Here is an 18,243-nt window from a genome sequence, read left to right on the forward strand (position 1 = left end):
AATTTGAGCTATTAAGAGTCAAATTAGTTAAAAGAGTAAAAGTTAATTATGGTGCGATATTTTCGAAACGGATGAAGTATAATAAGTTGGTCGTATAATTCATTTTAAAAATTCTTGTATTGTATCATAAAGTTTGACGTTTTGATCATACATTTTTTTACACAAATAACTTTAGAATTTAAGCAAAGATTGCAATTTTACCATATAAAACTTCAGGTCACTTTTGATGTAAATTGTTTCAATTAAATTACTTCTTGTGATCTGTGTAACTAATATTCGTTGTTCTCGCCGTTGAAATAACTATTTTTCAATATTTCAAGAATCTCGCTTTTAATGTTTGTGTGACTTGATTAGGTCTGCCTATCACAAATTCACAATCGTGATAAAAATTACGCTTAATCGCACATTTTTGTAAACTTTGCAAAAGTTTTATGAATTAATCCAACCTTGATATAATATATTAACTCAAACAACTCAAGCTTTATTTTTTTGGGTTAAACGTTTTCACACTAACCAAACCTATGTCTTTTAAATTTCACTTGGTTAATCAATAGCTCGAACAACAGTTTTTAAGAAGAAACTAAAATTCCAATGCCAAAAACATCTTTTCTGTTAGTTTACTAATCAAACACAACACCACCACTAAAGAAGCAATTTTTGTTGTATTCCTTCGTTGCGCAAATTTCACAACATCTTTTCTGTTAGTTTATCAATCCACCCAACAATGCCAAAAACACAGAACCAAAATCTGTAAGATTCACAAGAATCCTAGCTTACACATAAATTAGTATTCTACATTTTACAGACCAAAGATAATATGATAAACCTCAATGAGAGATAAACAAAAATGCTTCTGAAATAGAAGTTTGGCCTCAAAATGATTAAGCAACTTCCTCAGCAACTGGATTTTGCATGAAGAAATACTGCAGTCACAGAAATTCAAGAGTCAGAACTCAGAAACTTCATATAGGAAGGATATTTTAGTGCATGTTGTTGTATACCTCAAAAGATTTGCCTGATTTTTCAAACTCAAGCATGCTGAGAGCAACCTCACAACTCTGCGAGACTATAGGCTCGGGATCCTTGGAGAATTTCTCGAGAAGTGATATGCTTCTTTCATCTGAAGACCAGGCATATGGAAAACAGAAGTTAAGAAGAATACACAAACTATATATATATATAGGCGAATTGAACGAACACAACTGCATCTAATTTAGGCTATGCTCTGTTCACCTTAGTTCCACTTATTTCAAGAATAATAAGTTCAGATAAGATAAGTTCAAGAAAAATAAGGGTTGACCAAGTACAATTTATAACCAAACTAAGTTTTGAAACTTCTAATAAGTTCAGATAAGATAAGTTCAGGAAAAATAAGTGAAAATCAGGTGAATAGAACGCACCTCCAGCTTCCTGCCTAACTCAAACGAGGGGGGGAGGGGACAAGATCCTTTCCAGTAACGTACTGAACCATTCAGGGACAGGATAACATTCAGGGACAGGATAACAGAGGGATGATTTGTGAATACGATTTATCTTGTTAAAAAACATATTTCCTACCTATCAATCCAGTAAATAAATCTGTGTGCTCTTTTTTGTTGTTTTCGCGTCTGTTATAACACACATCGACTTATACCAGTTAAGTTGACCGAAATTAACACCCTAAGGCCAAAACCGGATGAATTCTTGGTACATTTTAAAACCTAGAGACCTTATTTTTCCTTCTAACAACAGACAAATCATTAATTCAAAACAGTAGCAACGTAGCATAGCCAACAGATTAAAAGGCTTGTTTGGTTTATTTTACCATCTTCATATAAAAAGCTACAAAATCTGCTATAGCGTATTGATATACCATATAGAGTTTTTCAAATTCCTTTCACTGATCTACAGATTTAAAAAACCACTTAACCAGCATACCTGCAATGGAGCCAAGAGCTTCGGCAGCTTCATGTCTAACCATTGGGTGCTCAGCAACATCTTTGAGAACCGTAATAAGAGCATTTGATGCAACTTTATTTTGCATTTGGCCAAGCACATACGCGACCTGTCTTCAAGAAAAGCATACATCATCAGTGTTAAAGGAGATGCCCACACACAGTATTAGCAAGAATAGTCTTCAATCCTAGAGCTGGCAAAAGCTGACCCAACCCAACAACCCAACCCAATAATAAAGGGTTGGGTCAGGTTGACATTTTCAACCAAAAAACAACCCGCCTAACCCGTTTAAGTTCAAGCAAGTATTTAATATACATCTGTAAAATGTTATTTGAACTCATTTTTTCCTTCAATATTGAATAATTAGTTGACGTTTTGATTCATGACAAATACATATTGGGGTATTAGTTTTTGCTATGAGATTTGCCTCAAACAAATTACCCTAAAATTATATAGTCAAGTCACTTTACATCTAAAAGAGAAAAAAGAACTTAAACGGTTCAACTTCATGTCAACCCGTTTATAGTTGGGTTGGGTTGGGTTAAGAATCTCAACCTGTTTAAGTAAACAGGTCGGGTTTGGTTGGGAAAATATCAACCCGTTGACCTGATTCCGACCCAACCCAACCCATTGTCGGCTCTACTCAATCCCATGAACTCATGAAGTATGCATAAAATCAAACACATCGCAGAAAGTTTATTTGAGCACCAACAACGAATTCAGCATACAATTGATGCCTAGGGGGATTGAGACTGAGTTTGCACATTTATGTACAAGAAAATTTTGGTTAGGGCTATTGGCTGATGTGTGTTGCCAACCAATAAAGGCAAATAATATAAGAAATGATATGTTGAACACAAAATACTGCCAGAGTATAGAATTAACCTCATGGCGCAACAGAGCACTTTTAGCTCCCAAGGAATCAACAATAGCAGAAATAGCCTCATCTCCCCCATCATTGCGTAGAGCAAATAAAGCGGCATATCGCTCGTACATGCCCTTTCCTTCATCCAATAGTAGATCCCTTGAAGATGAAAACAACACAAATAGTCACTAAGTACCAGCAAAGTCATCCTTGACCTAGAGAAACGGAAACCAATATTATATAAAGTACACAAACCTTAGTTCCGATATAGAAGAGCAAGAGGCTGGGGCAGCTGGGTCAACTGACAAATATGGAGATGGACCTCTATCATCAGATTCATTATTTTTCATTTCCTCGATTTTACGCAGAGCTAGTTCACATGTTTCTCTGACCTCTGGAGCTGGATCAGAGACCAAGCTTGTTTTTAAGAGAGGAACATTCATCTCTAGGCCTATAGCTCCGAGAGCCTCAGCAGCCTGAGTAAAAATAGAAGACAAACATATGTATTTAGGAAAATGATGACTGATATTACAGAAAAGAACAATCCAATCCTTGAAAGCATATTTCACCTCATGACGAACAATTGGATGTAAAGAGAAGTCGTTGAGAATGGATTCTAAAGCAGGGATAGCATCCGCATCTTGCATTTGGCCCAATGCAAATGCTGCCTCATGAGCCAACAAATTTGAAGGGTCTCTTGTAGCTGCAAAGCAAAGGTCGGAGAAGAAGAATTAGTCCACTAAAATAAAATCCATAGCACGGATTTTCCACAGCATGTAAATGTTATGCACTAAAATAACAGGGGTGGGCAGTGTAGAAAAGGTGTACGTTGCACCTGCTGAAAATAAAACATCAGTTCAGCAATTCTTTTACTTTGCAATCATAAGTCAAAAGAACTCAGAAACTCAACAATGTGTGATGACTTGGCAGAGACCTCCAATAACCATCACCTACGCAAGAAAAGGACAAGGGAAGCAAGAGAGAATGAGGCCAAACCAAGTCTGACAGAAGCAGACAAACAACACAACAGCAGCAGACAACAGCAACGGCAACCATAGGAGTGGGTTGGTGGTAGTACAATTGTGTTAGCAATAAAAAGGGGGGAGGGCAGTAGAATCATTATTGTGTTTTGTGTTAAGAAAGTGGAGACTTGTGACCTAAAGTCACTATTTTGGAGATTGGCAACCTCAAGTTGCTATTTTGTGTTAAGCTTCCCTGTAAGTTGAACTTTCAGTAATCAAACCATTCATTCCTCTATTTAGCAGTCTATTCTGTGGTAGATTTGTGAGTCTATTCTGTGGAGACTTGTGACAAAAACATGAACTATAGTTTATTACAAAGTTTTGCAACAGCCACGAAACAGAAATTTCCACTATGTAAAGAAAATGGTCCCTAGTTCTTTACTATAGACTTCAACCTTAGTCATCCCAACTTTCTTAATTTATGGGGTTTTCAAATGGTAGAACTAAATAATGAAGTATATCTGTATATTGACTACAATATGCTTTATATTTGTATGGGCATATCCAAATTGTTGGCTTAAGATTTTAGAAAGCAACAGGCAAAAATACTGCATCCTCGTAGAATTTCTACTGCAAAGATATTACAGCAAACAGACACTAGTGTATGCATAGTAGAAATACGCTTCAAAGCTCACATTACTACATCCGTGCAACAAGTGTCCATTACAGTAGAACATTTTCTTTGTTCAATAACTCCAATCCTATTTCCATACCCAGGTCATGAACCATCCACTAAACATGTAAAGAAACTTCTGACTCTCTAAGTAAATACCAATAACTCAGACACAATAGATGATCTACAACATGGAATTGCCATGCTATTGATATGAGAGCTCTGAAAGGTACCTTAGTTCGTCCATAGAATTGTTTATGTTAATGTCAAAATTGGCCTCGATCATCAATGTACACCAAACCATATACAGTTAACTCTTATAAAACATATACTTCACTCAACTCTTAGGCTCTGTTATGTTCACCTTATTTCCACTTATTTCAGGAAAAGTGGAAAAGTAAGTTATGATAAGACAAGTTCGGGAAAGAAAAAGGGTTGACCAAGTACAATTATAACTAAAATAAGTTTTGATAAGTTCAGGTTAGTTCAAATAAGTTCAGATAAGTTCGGATAAGATAAGATAACTTCAAGAAAAATAAGTGAAAATCAAGTGAATAGAACGCACCCTTATTGAATGGCGTCGCAACAAGCTGTCATGATTAATTGATCATGAACTAGGAAGAGTGGGAACAACACTAGCGAGTGGGCTACTACAAAGATGGAGAGTAATTCCTCAAAAGTAGAATCAGAGGACGTCCACAATACACAACATTACTTTTGACTAGGTTAACTACGGTTCAGCAGGCATATGAATCTAACATTAGACCTGATTTCGGTTTCTAATTTGAACCATACAGTATGAAACAAACTCTCATTTTCCCATGCTCATAGTATAGTACATAAAACTATCTATGTATAGTTCATAAAGCAGGGAAACTCAAACATGTGTGTCCCAATACTATGACTAGAATTATAAAGACAACAACATAATGTACGGAGTAATTAGTTTTGATTTAGCTTAGCAATAATCAATACCCTAATGCCATAATTTGTCACTACAGTTGGCCAATTGCACAAAAAATAAAAACCCAGAACATAAATTTGTACACTAATTCATAAACCAAGAATATCCATGAAAAAACCTGAAATTTGATTGAATTTAATCTAACAAATCCCAATACAGTCTATAATTATAAAGACAACATAATGTAATTAGTTTTAGCTTAGCAATAATCAATACCCTAAAGCCATAATTTGTCACTACAATTGGCCAATTGCACAAAAAATAAAAACCCAGAACATAAATTTGTACACTAATTCATAAACCAAAAATATCCATGAAAAACCCTGAAATTTGAATGAATTTAATCCAACAAAATCCCAATACAGTTCCCATAATTGTCAACAAAAAAATGATAAGTTTAGAGAAGGGAGAATACCCTGAATAAGTGCATCGCGAGGGAGTTGGCCTTTAAGGTTGCGGAGAGAGAAAAGAGACCTGAAACGCTCAGAAATGGGCTGAGTTTGATCCACAAGCCTGTCACATAGAAATTTGACTGTTTCTTCTGAAGCTTCAAATGAACCCATTTCTTTATCTTTGTGATTTTTGTGCAATAACACCAGAAAAATAATAGATATGCAGGTTTATAGAAGAGCAGAGTTGAAGGAGAAAGAGGAAGAGAAAGAGAAAGAGGGGAGAATCAGATTCTTTGAATGGTGGGAGCTTCAGAAATCAAAACCCAGGAGGGATGTGAATTGTGAAGAGAGACTCGAAGGTTAAAATGGTCATTAATCTCGAGGGTAAAACGGTCATTTCAATGTCGTATTATTTTATCACCTTAGTCATCTTGACCTCTCAAGAACCGACTAATCAAGTTGGTATTGACATAGTGGTTGTTCACTGTATCTTAACTAATGGATTGTCCAATAATTGAAATATGCGGGGCGAGAGGGTTAGTCACTATTGTTGGCGGTTTACACCTGGATTACACACCCAAAAAAAAAAAAAAACAAATCAAAACCGACTAGACATGAATTATCAACTAGATAACTCAAGTTGGCCCTACTTAACAATTAATATGGCTAATATGATGCATTTTGCATAATTAGCTAGTATTAATTCACAAACATACTAAATGACTTGCTCTAACATGAATCTTATAGCATCTCATCAAAATTATTGATCTTTACTTAGAATCAAACATTTTTGCTCTTTTAGTAAGTCCTGGTTTAGAAATGTTCAGTTATGAAAGACTCAATAAATTCAGACTCATGTTAAATTGTTCTGGAAAATCCAATAAGTTGGAGAAGAGTTATGTCCACTTATAAATCTAATGGAGTTTCCACATTAAAACCAATTGGCAACAGTGGGAGTAACTCTACAAGTTTATAATGTGGTATTCTCTTCTCTTTCTTCAATGTGTGACAATTCATGTGATAACATTGGGTTTCAACAATTCATCAATTAATTTTGACGTTTCACCATTATATAAGAAAAAACATAGTCAAATGAAATTTTGTCAAATTCATATCACTGCGAGAATAGTAAATATTAACTTTATATTTTTACTTATACGCATTTATAAATATTACGGAATAATGTAAAAAAAAACGTATTTGAATACGTACAAAAATACATGTTGCAAACTTGCATGTATAGTGGAACAAAGGTAGTCACCCCGCAACCCATTCTTGTGAGGTGGTTTCCGCCCCCTCCGGGCGCCTTCAAACTCAATTTTGACGTCTCACGTAAAGATTCGTCAGCAGCTGGCGGCATCATCATCAAAGACAGCACAGGAAAAGCAATCATTGCAAAATCCTTCAATTTTGGTGACTCTCAAGTCTACATGGCAGAAGCCCTTGCACTTCACAAGGGCCTTCAAGAGGCTATCAGCCGCGACATCAAAGATATTCACATTGAGGGTGACAATTTACTGGTTATCAACTCCCTGTCAGGAACCTGGAAGCCACCCTGGAAACTCCAGAACATCATTCAAGATAGCAAGTTACTCCTTCAACACTTCAGCACCACGCATATCAAGCATATTTTTAGAGAGGCAAATAGAGCAGCAGATTGGATAGCTAATGTTGGTCATCTTATCATAGATCCCATGTGTATCACCCCGAACTCCAGCCCCAATCTAGATAATATTGTACAAACTGATAGCTTAGGTTTCACCCTTGTGCGAAGGGGAACCTAAGTCTCTTTTTCCTTACCTTTATATATAAAAAAAAAAGTGGAACAAAGGTAGTAGAAAGTTAAGAAATGATCTAGTAACTTCCAATTATGCCCTTGTTTTTTTTCCCTTGTGCATTTATTAGGCATTTAGCAACCTTTTTTTAGTAATTTAATGGAGTTTGTTTAAGGCATAAACAAAGGGTTAATCAAAAAGGGAAAACCTGATCTTCCTTTTTCAGGTAATGACTCATCATCACTCCTTCCACCCTTTCCCTCAATTTCGTCTTCAAATTCATTTTTCTTAAGATCCCAATTTCCCGTTCATAATTTGGTAAACCCTAAATCACACCCCCAAATCAATTTTTAAATTTATACGGAGTACCAAGTGTGTTTTTCTACTGATTGCTACGTTGTTATTCTTACTACGTTTTTCATTTTCTCTTTTTTCAGATCACTGAAAGCTTCGATCACTGATTACCTGCGCTGTTTTCTTGATCTCTTGCTCCATCTATGAATCCGAGAAGGTTTGCTTATTGATTTTTGGATTTCCTGTTGTTTTTTTGGGCTCAACTGATTGGTTTTATTGCTTATTTTCCCGTTTCCACAATTTTGTCGGCATTTCTGAAGTATGATTAGCGAGAGATTCAATTGGGAAGGGGGTTGTTGATTGATTGAATTCTGAAATTTTTGTTTTGATTTGAATCTTTTGTGGTGCTGAAGCTTTGAAGTTTAGAAATGTGATTCCTTCTATGTGTCATCAATTATCGAGCAATGTTGTGAACTGTATATCCGTGAAAAGGTCGAATGTTGTTCCGACTTTCTAGAATTGTCAGGGGTGGGATTTTGATAAGGATTTCCATGGTGCATGAAGGTAGTTGGTTTCTCATTGGATCATTTTGTTTTTCCTGATTGCAAGTAAAAGAGCTAATATTGTGCTAATTAACTGCTTGCTGATAGCTGGATCTGTAGAAAGAAACAATGGATAAACTATTAACCTCAAAAACTAAATTCCAAACCTGTTCCTGTATTCCCATATTGCTGTAATGGATAGCATATTAGCTTTTAGAACTATGGCAATGGCCTGGTTCTATCTGTGACGCTGTTGTCCATTAATGGAATGTCCAAAATTTTGCCTTCTGAGAGTTCCTGTGTCGTTCACACAATTACATTATACAAGTAATATTTAGTCAAATTACCGTGTTCCTTCCTTCGTGGGTTATGGAATTTGGTTGTACATCGTGCAAAACTTGTTCATGTGTTTGCATTAATGATAGCAAGGTCTGAGGATGCCTAGGAAGCTAGCTGTGCTGGTTTGAAGTTGACATTATATGATATCTATGAACGATGCAAAGATTACGAAGAATCTTTGTGGCATTCGAGTGATTAGTGAAGCTTTTTTATGTTAATTTAGACTTCTTTACAATGCCTGAATATATGATACATATGTATAAAAAGTTCAAGGTGCACCAAGGCGACAGCCGACAGGGGTCTTGATGTCTTGTTGCGCCAAAGTGTGCGTCATTGAAGTGAGACGCGCTGTATAAAGTTTAAAAAACCTAACTGAAGTGTGCCTCGTCACTTTAAGTGCACCTCAGGTGCCGCTTCTTTGAATGCGGCTCACCTAGAACTAAAAAAATGCTTACCCCCTAGCCTTGGCCCGTTTATCATACACTGTGTCTTACTATTAACATGTTCCCCTGAGCACGAGCCTTATTCCCCATATCGTTACAGATCAAGTTAGGTTCTGTTAGGGAATATTCTAACAAAAAATTTGGAGGCGTCGATGTTTTGAAGGGCTTAATGTTTACATTAGTTGTAAAATGATCTACTATCTCCTGCATCAGGGTGAATTGCAAGGAGGTAAAAGAAACCCCATAATGGTGTACGTGTTGCATGTTCTCACATGCTCTTCTGCTTTTTAAGACTTCTAATATTGAGCCAGAGTCTCAAGGCCCTCAAGACATCATTTGATGGCTTAACTTCATCTACCTTATATGATGTGCTGCAAGAACTGTATCCCTCAAAGAGCGGCTTATTTTGATGGTTTTCTTTGTTTATATTTCCACTCTACATGGAATCTTAACCTGACCTTCCCTTTGTTGCAGATTAAGTTTTGTGTTTTACCTGATAGATCTTTGTCTACTCCCTTGAATGTTTGTAATTTTGATGCTTTGTTGATCTCTTTTTTCCTTACTTAACGGCAGAAATGTTTTCATTGGTCATGGTCCTTTACATCTATAGCTAAAGCTTCCAACGATTTCTTGTTTGCTTGCAGGGATTATAGAGGCTCTAGAACTTCTGCTTTTGATGGCATTGAGGAGGGAGGTATCAGGGCCTCGTCCTCGTATTCCTCTCATGAAATTGATGAACATGACAATGATACAGCACTTGATGGATTGCAAGACAGAGTTAACCTTCTGAAAAGAGTATGTATTTTCTCCTTGGAGAATTGATTGCGTATCTGATTTGCTGCATCTTGGGGCTATGGCTACCTTAACCAGATCCCAATTAATTTATGTCACATTTTCATCCATCTAATGCACTCTTATTTGTGTATGAGTTTAGCTTTTTAGTTTATGTTTTTAACTTTAGGTCTGAAAACTGGTTTTCTTTGAAGAAAATGATTTTGATTTGTGAAAGCTAACGGTATGGTTACCTAATGGCCCTTAAGTCCTTAACTTCTTTTGTCTTCAAACTGCTGGCTTGTCTTTGTGTATCAGTGTATGCCCATGGAAAATTCTTGGGAATATTAGAAATTACAATGTCATTTAGTTGTTTTAGGTAACATTACCATGTGTCATGTAGCTAATGTGAAAGGCTCCTCCATCTCCAGCTTCCTAAGAATTGTATTTGGGTGATAAACATGCACTGGTAATGGAGTTGTTTTGACTCTATATATATCCCACTTTAATCCAGTCTAGAACACAACATAAAAAAGAACCTGGTTTTTGGGCAATTGCAAAATATGCGAAGTGGAAAATGCAGTCTAAGTGATAGGGACTTCCGGACTTGTATCCCTTGATGACTATTAGGCACTTATTCTTGACTACTGGGGAGACAAATGCAATTATGCCGTATTTATTCAGGACTTCGGAAGTTAGGAGGGATGTCAACTTTTGCAAACTACTACGTAGTACTGTTTTACCAACAACTAATAGAATTTGCTAGAGTTGTGTTGACTACTATAATTGTTACACCTAATTATAAATCTAGTGTGTCAACTTGCTGACCAAAGTAACTTTGGGGAGGAAAGTGGAATTATGCCACAATATCAAATTACCAATCTGTTCTCTAAGTTTTAATCTATGCCCAACATAGGTTATCTACTTCAATCTGTTCTCTAAGTTTTAATCTATGCCCAACATAGGTTATCTATTTCTATGCATACCTGAATTCAAGGCCTCTGCTAGGTTGTTCTTTTGCGTCCTTGTTTTTCTATTGTGCTTATATTCATTGACTTGTTCCATTGAAACTTAAAACCCATAATAATGGAGTCAAATAGGCGTGTTTTCTTAGACAACAAAATAAATGCAAAAGGTAAATGGTTACTTATCCCAAATGATGCACTTATTGATGATAAATATAGTAGCCAAAACTAATCTCTTGATTGGGTATTGTGCTACTCGTTGCAGTTAAGTGGTGACATAAATGAAGAAGTTGATGCTCATAACCGGATGTTGGATAGAATGGTATGTTTGTGATAATCACTCACTACTAGCTCCATATCTTGAATGGTATATGTAGTCATTTTGCTACCATATTGAGACTTTTACTTGAACTTATCAAATATACTCTTTTAGGGCAACGAGATGGATTCATCACGAGGATTCTTGTCAGGAACTGTGGATCGGTTTAAGCAGGTAAATTTGATATTCTTATGCATACTCCCTTATCGGCGCGTTTGGTAGCCGGCCATAAATGGTCTCAATGGGAATGAATTTGTATGTAAATTTGTAAGGAAAATCAATATCCATTCCCATGATAATGCTAGTTTACTCATAACAATCTCTTTTTCTTATAAATTTCCATTACCATTTGGGGAGTGGTTTTAGGTTGGAATGCAAATTTATGAAGAAAAAAACCAAGTTTGAGACCAAATCAGACTGTTTTGTGCTGACTAAATTTCCCCTTCTCACTTTGACAGGCATTCGAGACCAAATCAAGCAGACGAATGTTTACTCTTGTGGCCTCATTTGTGGTTCTTTTCCTTATTATCTACTATCTTACTAGGTAATCCCCCAAATAGCTAGAAATTGATACAACTCCAGGCTTTGTATCTGAATTGGGTTGCTAGTTCGAGTCTCTTCTTTCTCAGTTACCGTGTTTTTCACATGATATCGGTACATGCCAGATTGTAAAGAAATTATAAAGCTGTGATATGGGTACTTGAATGTATGAAGTTCTTTTGAGTGTGGTTTCAGATGTTTCCAGTTAAATGAATATATTTCTTGCCTTTTTTTTAGCTAATCTTCGTTTGTGAAATTTGAACGGCTAACTGTAAGCTGCTTCATATGCTTGGTTTGGAGATGCTTACTGCATAGAGGCATAGAGCTTAATATAAGCTCCGTTTCATTAAGTAATTTATGCTTTGAAAAATATGTCGAAGAGTCAAAACTTTGACCATAAAAATTATCCTGAGATATTTTGTTAGATTCGTCTCGAAATGTATTTTATAAATATCATCTTCTTATATTTTTTTACCATCTATAATTGGATATGTTAACGGTCAAACATTGCGTTGGAGTCCGTGCAAATAGTAAGTGAAGTATTTAATAGCAAGATCCAAATTCCTTTTTCACTTACAAATAATCGGTTTTTCCCCCAACATTTCCCAATAGTATCCAATGAAAGCTAATAAGTTGTACGATTGTAGAACATCCACTTATATAGTTCTGGGTTTGCCTAAAAGCTACGGCATACAGGGATGTCAACGAGTCGAGTCGAGTATTTGGTTCTTTGAGCTAGGCTTGATAAGAAATTTCGAGCTCGAGCTTGAGTCGAGGTTAACCAAACTTCATTTCCCATGTTCGAGCTTGGCTCGTTTAAGTTTTTCATTGTTCGAGCTTAGCTCACGAGTAACTCGTTTAAAGCAAGCTCGAGTCGAGCCGATCTATATCAATATAAATGAGCTTTTCACAAATGAACCTTGATAAACAAGCAAGATCGAATTTAAACGAACATATTAATAAACGAAATATTATTATAAATTATTAAAGAATAACCAATTCAAATAAAGTTTTTGCATATTATACTTACTACTCCAATACGGAGTACTATTTTATAATCTTGTAAAATAAAAACATTCTAAAAGTCGAAGTCCAACATAATAATTGCAACTTAGTTCTAACTTAAAATTTGAGTTTGAGCGAGCTTTAAACGAGCCTATAAACGGATATGGGCGAGCTCATAAACGAACATGAACGAGCTGTTCGCGAGCCAAATACCAAGTTGTTCGAGCTAGTATAATTTGTTAAACGAGCATCAAACTATTGTTTGGACTCTTTTATTTATTAATGAACGAGTTTTTTTTTCTTCTAAAATTCGGGAGTTTGCACCGATGGATAGCACCGTAGCATCCCTCCCAGTTGAGATTTTTTCCTTATCTAAAACTCGAACCCGAGATCTTGATTGTTTCCGCAAATGTTAAATCAATCAAATGCAAAATAAGATTGAAGCGCATACTCTCACATATCATGACACACAATTTTGAAATATGGTTTAATGCCCTTTAACACATGTCATTAACAATTTAAAGAACTTACCATTTAAGCTATGTAGTATAACATTTGTGTTTTTATGATTTCAACCAACCTTTAATATCTAAAAGAATTTTCTCACAAATAAAAAATAACTAAAATGAACAGAAACAATTTTTTATGTACTAATTAATTACTCATCAAACCATTATACTTCGTATCTCTCGCTCATCTAACATTTAAATATACACTTTAAAAATTACGGGAAAAATAAAAACATTAATCTTACATTACTGGTAATATTGTGAGCCATCGCTCGGACCAACACCTAGCTAAAACCCTGTTCTTTTGGATTGAAAATTGTTAAGCTGAACTTATTTGACTTGTACTGAACTGAACTAAAATAATGAAAAAATATCCATAAAATTATGAAAACAATAATGAGATGGTTTAAAATATTTATGCGCCCTAAATATCATAATTACATTTACATGAACATGGAAGTTTTCCTACATTGAGATCTTTCAAGTAAAATATTATACTTACTAACAACTTAACAAGCAATCGTACTCGAGCAAAACTGAAATACAATTAAAAAACTTAACACGCAATCGTACTCGAGCAAAACTGAAATACAATTAAAAAATATATTTGCACCAGCCGGGAATCGAACCCGGGTCTGTACCGTGGCAGGGTACTATTCTACCACTAGACCACTGGTGCGTTTTGTTGAATGATATAAGAATTGAAAACTTTTAAAAGTAAACGTATTTAGTTAAATGTCATTCCCCTTTGATCTTTCTTTAGTCTTCAATCTTTTTTTTGACTCCCTGTTAACTTTCTCTTCAATATCCTTTTTATTTTAACTCTATGCAAAATAAAAATAAGGGTTCTCTGGACTGGATAGACATATATTGCTTTGAAAAATGTGACTATCAACTCTTTTCTCTTCAATTGTTTAAAACTTCAATAATCTATACCCCTTTGAGTATAATAATATAATTAGTAGCTTAGTACCTTTGTGGTGGGTTTTGTTCTACTTAAGTTTTGTAAACAAGTTGTTTTATTAATTGGTAAAGATTTACGACAATTTTTGTGTAATACTGCCTTACCGGAAAGACCACTTTCATTGCTTAACTAATTGGTTTCATTGCTTAAATAATCAGTTTCCGTGTGTAACTAATAAATTTCATTGTTTAACTAATTTGTTCCAGTGATTAACTAATTAGTTTCAGTGTTTAACTAATTGATTCAATTGGTGAACTTATATGACATCAAGACGGTCTTTTGTGTAAGGCCGCCTTATATAAAAGTTTGTAAAAGACTTATGTGAGATTGAAAAAGAGGTCAATATGCTTCAAGCACAATCAGCTGAATCAGCAAAGAAATCATTGTCATGGCTATAACAGATCTATAGACTCTCTCATTGAAAAATGATGTAAAACACTAAAACACAACAATATGAAAGAAGGTATAAAAATGTTCGATATTTTGATCGAACGTAAGTCGGTAAGTGTTGTTGAAAGGAAGTTTTTATTTGATTTAAATGTTGTGTTTTGTGTATGATACTTTTAAATAATTTAATTGTTATTTCAATTACCAAAAAAACAAAATATTTTTGCAATTTGTTAAGTAGAATGAACATTACATTTGATGTTAAACATGATTTATATTAAAAATTAATTAGTGTAGTCTCCATAAATGATGTTTACATTCTTTGACTACTTCATTAAATCAATGACCTATATAACTATATTATATATCTAGTGTCAATACATTATTCAAGAGAAACATACTCCCTCCGTCCCGGAATACTCGACCCGGTTTGACCGGCACAGAGTTTAAGGGACTTGAATTGACTTATTTAATTTAATAGGTAGTAGTTGATAGTGAGGTATTATTTTAATGTAGTTAGTGGGATGTGGGTTAAGAGGTGGGGTTGGGGAGAGTAGGGGTTGAATTTTTAATTATTTTTTGTAGGGAGTAGGGGGTAGGTGGGTTAATAGGGGTGAAGTGATAAATAATATAATATTGTTAGAATATTTCCATTTTTAGAAACAGTTCAAGTATTAAGGGACGGCCCGATAAGGAAAACAGGTCAAGTATTTCGGGACGGAGGGAGTAATTATTTATTCCTTGTAGTAGTATACTTAAAAAAAAATCCTTTATTCTTCCAACACCAAAAGTACAAAAGCTAGAAACAAACATTTATTCATACAAAAATCAACTATTCTAATAACATAGGATCCAAAAGACTAAACATGAGACAAGGGTTCGATTCTTATTGAGGTCATCTCCTACGAGTTAAAGTTACACCCCTACTTCTCTTAGTAATCCCTTTACCTTAAAATATAAAAACTTTTTAACCTCTAACTAAATTAATTACCATGAGTATTGACCAAGACGAAGCTCAAGATCCAACTCTTCACCCTCATGGCTATGACCATGGTCATGATCTTGAACCCTCTTCCCAACCATATGACCCGAACCGCCACGCAAGCTCGGGTTATGATCGGCCCACGACGACGACGACTTCTCCGACGACCCGAGAAACCGATGAACCCGACCCTCAAAACTCGGGCCACCCGACCCGTTGTTAATATGATGGTTTTGAGAGTTTAAATAGTTGTTAGAAGAGTAGACTAATCTTGTATCAACAACTTGATTAACCTCATAATCCTCCTCTTCCTCTTCTTCTAACAACATTTCTTTGTTATGATTGCTAATTAGTATAGTGTTATTATTAGTAGGCTCCTTATTATAATTAGGGTTAGCACTAATTATATTAGATTTTGTAGTAGGGTTTGCTCTATCTTTTCTATGGATATTCATGTGCCCTCCTAAAGCTTGAGCCGTGGTGAACCCTCTTTGGCAAAACACACAATCATACGATCTTATTACGGTGGTGCTTCCTCTACTATCCATTCGATCATGCTCGTCCGATCGAGTTTGATGATGATGATGAAGATGATGATGAGTTTCTTGGAGGTTGAAGAAGCTCATATATTTAATTTTCTAGTTTTTTTTGTAGTATGATCTTATGGGAAAGAAGCTTATAATAAGGCCTTCATATTATCATATTTATAAGGTCTTGTGCATGACTTAAAATAATAGGAGTTGATAGGGAAGGGAGATAAAGACAATTAGCTAAGGTGGTTAATTATGGGAATATAATTGGTTGGAAAAATAATTACTTTTTCCACTAGACAAATATATTTTGAAATGGACACCAAGACAAAATTCTGTCTAAAATTGTAATGGAGTTGCTAAAATTCCGTCTCAAAAACATTTGAGACGACTTGTACGTATAAGGATACCCTATTTCCTTCTCAGATCCATCTCTGATCAAACTCTGAGATGAATTTGGAAGTACTAGATAGATACGGAATTCCCCATCTCTATAAAGTAATTTCTAACCCATCTAAATTGATAATTATTTTTCTTTCTAGTTTCTTTCGCCACCTTTAAGGATTAAATTAATTGTTTTTTCTTTAATATGTTGGTTCAATTAGCTTTAACTAATTGTTATTTGTGAAAATATAGTTATTATTGGAGGTTACTTTCTTTCATGGTCCACTCTTTAGTGAATTAGTGAATCAAGACTTTTTAAGTTTTTATAGTACTACAAATGATGTTCCAAGTTTTAATAGGCTTTGACAAATAAAATTTCGTTACTTAAAATTGACAAAATGCTCATTTTGTGTTAGTGTGAGTCTTTTGCGTAAAGTTTCACTTCACACTTCACAACTACTTTTGGTTAATCTCATGCATACGTATAACTATCCATATATTAGGAGCAAAGTCATGCATAATAAGTTCAATATAATAATTTATGGTGACAATTAATCGTACATTCAATAATCTTCTTCAACTTTTTGCTCTGAGTTAATGGACGGCTGATGAATTGATTAATGGTGCGTTTTATTTATTTGATTGTATCTTATGTTTCCTGAATTTTATGTTACCTGCACTACAAAAAATTGTACCATTATCGACGGGAAATCCTGTTGTTAAAGTCCAATAATCGTTGATTAATGACGGGATTTCTTGTCGCGAACCCGTCATAAAAGGGGGTCGTCGTTAATGAAAAATCATGTCGTTAACCCGTCATAAAAGACATTTGTGACGGTTATTCCCGTCTTTGTTTGGTTGTTAGCCCCGTCGCAAAAGGCTTTTGCAACGGGATTTTTGACCCGTCGTAATTAGGTTGTCGTTAAAGATACAAATTCTTGTAGTGCTGAATTTATCTGAACTTATTATTCTAACGCTAAATTTGAATGAAAAAAACTAAATAAGATTCATTTATTATTTGATTTATTTCTTCCCGGACTTTTCACATGTTTTTCTCCTTATGGCCCTATATATATATAGCTTGTCACTTGGGTTAAAAATATATATGCAAAAAAACGATGTTTCTGTCACTTAATTTGATGGAAGATCGATCTTCAATTCAAATTTCAAATCAAAATAATTCATGTCATATGTATAAGAGACCATATATATAAGAAATTCAAATCGTTTATATAGATGTGATGTTAAATTGACACCAAAAGCTAACTTCTTTTAGCTATCTACCAAGACAATACTACTATATTGATAGATTATTAGTCTATTACAGTATTACTCACTGTACTTGAGTCTAATCTAACTACAATAATACCTCTATTGTCAATGTGTAAATTTAATAAGATATGCTTGTTGATGCTATATACTGTGCCGACAATGTACTACGGGGTACTCCCTGTTGGAAATATAATGCATTCGGAGGTTTTTTAAGTTTGGGCCCGGTCGGGTTAAATGGCTCAGTGAACTTGTAGGAATTGAACCCACTCTGTTTTGTTTCCTTTTCTTGTGAAACATATAAATACTCCTTATTATTCTTTTTTTAACACAAGATGATATTCAGATTTATGGAGAGATAGAAATACCAAAACACAAACCCTAAATTCTATTAGAGATCTGAACAGTTCTTGAGCAGTTCCACCTTTCAAGTT

At 34.8% G+C, this 18,243-nt stretch overlaps 3 protein-coding genes and 1 non-coding gene across 5 annotated transcripts; 1 reads left to right on the top strand and 3 right to left on the bottom strand.

Moving 5' to 3' along the window:
* Positions 1-643: 643 nt before the first annotated feature.
* LOC110784195 (deoxyhypusine hydroxylase) lies at positions 644-6,122 on the bottom strand. The gene is made up of 7 exons (XM_021988634.2): positions 5,815-6,122; positions 3,370-3,503; positions 3,056-3,276; positions 2,821-2,959; positions 1,918-2,044; positions 1,002-1,120; positions 644-923 (listed from the first exon to the last, which is right to left on the bottom strand). The coding sequence occupies exons 1-7, from the start codon at positions 5,960-5,962 to the stop codon at positions 882-884; spliced, it is 930 nt and encodes a 309-aa protein (XP_021844326.1). The 5' UTR covers positions 5,963-6,122; the 3' UTR covers positions 644-881.
* A 1,588-nt stretch (positions 6,123-7,710) lies between these two features.
* On the top strand, positions 7,711-12,020 carry LOC110784178 (bet1-like SNARE 1-1). Of its 2 annotated transcripts, none has more exons than XM_021988624.2 (6): positions 7,711-7,792; positions 8,004-8,077; positions 9,829-9,979; positions 11,186-11,242; positions 11,354-11,413; positions 11,698-12,020. In XM_021988624.2, the coding sequence occupies exons 2-6, from the start codon at positions 8,064-8,066 to the stop codon at positions 11,785-11,787; spliced, it is 372 nt and encodes a 123-aa protein (XP_021844316.1). In that variant the 5' UTR covers positions 7,711-7,792; positions 8,004-8,063; the 3' UTR covers positions 11,788-12,020. The 2 variants fall into 2 exon arrangements, with proteins under 2 accessions (XP_021844316.1, XP_021844308.1); XM_021988616.2 differs by having other exon boundaries at positions 7,736-7,884.
* A 1,881-nt stretch (positions 12,021-13,901) lies between these two features.
* TRNAG-GCC (transfer RNA glycine (anticodon GCC)) lies at positions 13,902-13,972 on the bottom strand. Its single transcript has one exon. It is a non-coding gene; the product is annotated as a tRNA-Gly (tRNA).
* Positions 13,973-15,631: 1,659 nt separating this feature from the next.
* LOC130460772 (probable transcriptional regulator RABBIT EARS) lies at positions 15,632-16,174 on the bottom strand. The gene has a single exon (XM_056828316.1). The coding sequence runs from the start codon at positions 16,172-16,174 to the stop codon at positions 15,632-15,634; it is 543 nt and encodes a 180-aa protein (XP_056684294.1).
* Positions 16,175-18,243: the final 2,069 nt, after the last annotated feature.

The sequence above is a fragment of the Spinacia oleracea genome, chromosome 5 (genome assembly GCF_020520425.1).
Source record: "Spinacia oleracea cultivar Varoflay chromosome 5, BTI_SOV_V1, whole genome shotgun sequence".
Taxonomy (NCBI): domain Eukaryota; kingdom Viridiplantae; phylum Streptophyta; class Magnoliopsida; order Caryophyllales; family Amaranthaceae; genus Spinacia; species Spinacia oleracea.

Excerpts from the sequence above, each read along its gene's own strand:
- LOC110784195 (XM_021988634.2), bottom strand. The coding sequence starts at position 5,962 with ATGGGTTCATTTGAAGCTTCAGAAGAAACAGTCAAATTTCTATGTGAC. Across the intron at positions 3,277-3,369 it reads ATCCAATTGTTCGTCATGAG|GCTGCTGAGGCTCTCGGAGC; the intron begins GTGAAATATGCT and ends ATTTTTACTCAG. Across the intron at positions 1,121-1,917 it reads AGCTCTTGGCTCCATTGCAG|ATGAAAGAAGCATATCACTT; the intron begins GTATGCTGGTTA and ends CCTGGTCTTCAG.
- LOC110784178 (XM_021988624.2), top strand. Across the intron at positions 9,980-11,185 it reads GAGTTAACCTTCTGAAAAGA|TTAAGTGGTGACATAAATGA; the intron begins GTATGTATTTTC and ends TACTCGTTGCAG. Across the intron at positions 11,414-11,697 it reads CTGTGGATCGGTTTAAGCAG|GCATTCGAGACCAAATCAAG; the intron begins GTAAATTTGATA and ends TCACTTTGACAG.
- LOC130460772 (XM_056828316.1), bottom strand. The coding sequence starts at position 16,174 with ATGGATAGTAGAGGAAGCACCACCGTAATAAGATCGTATGATTGTGTG.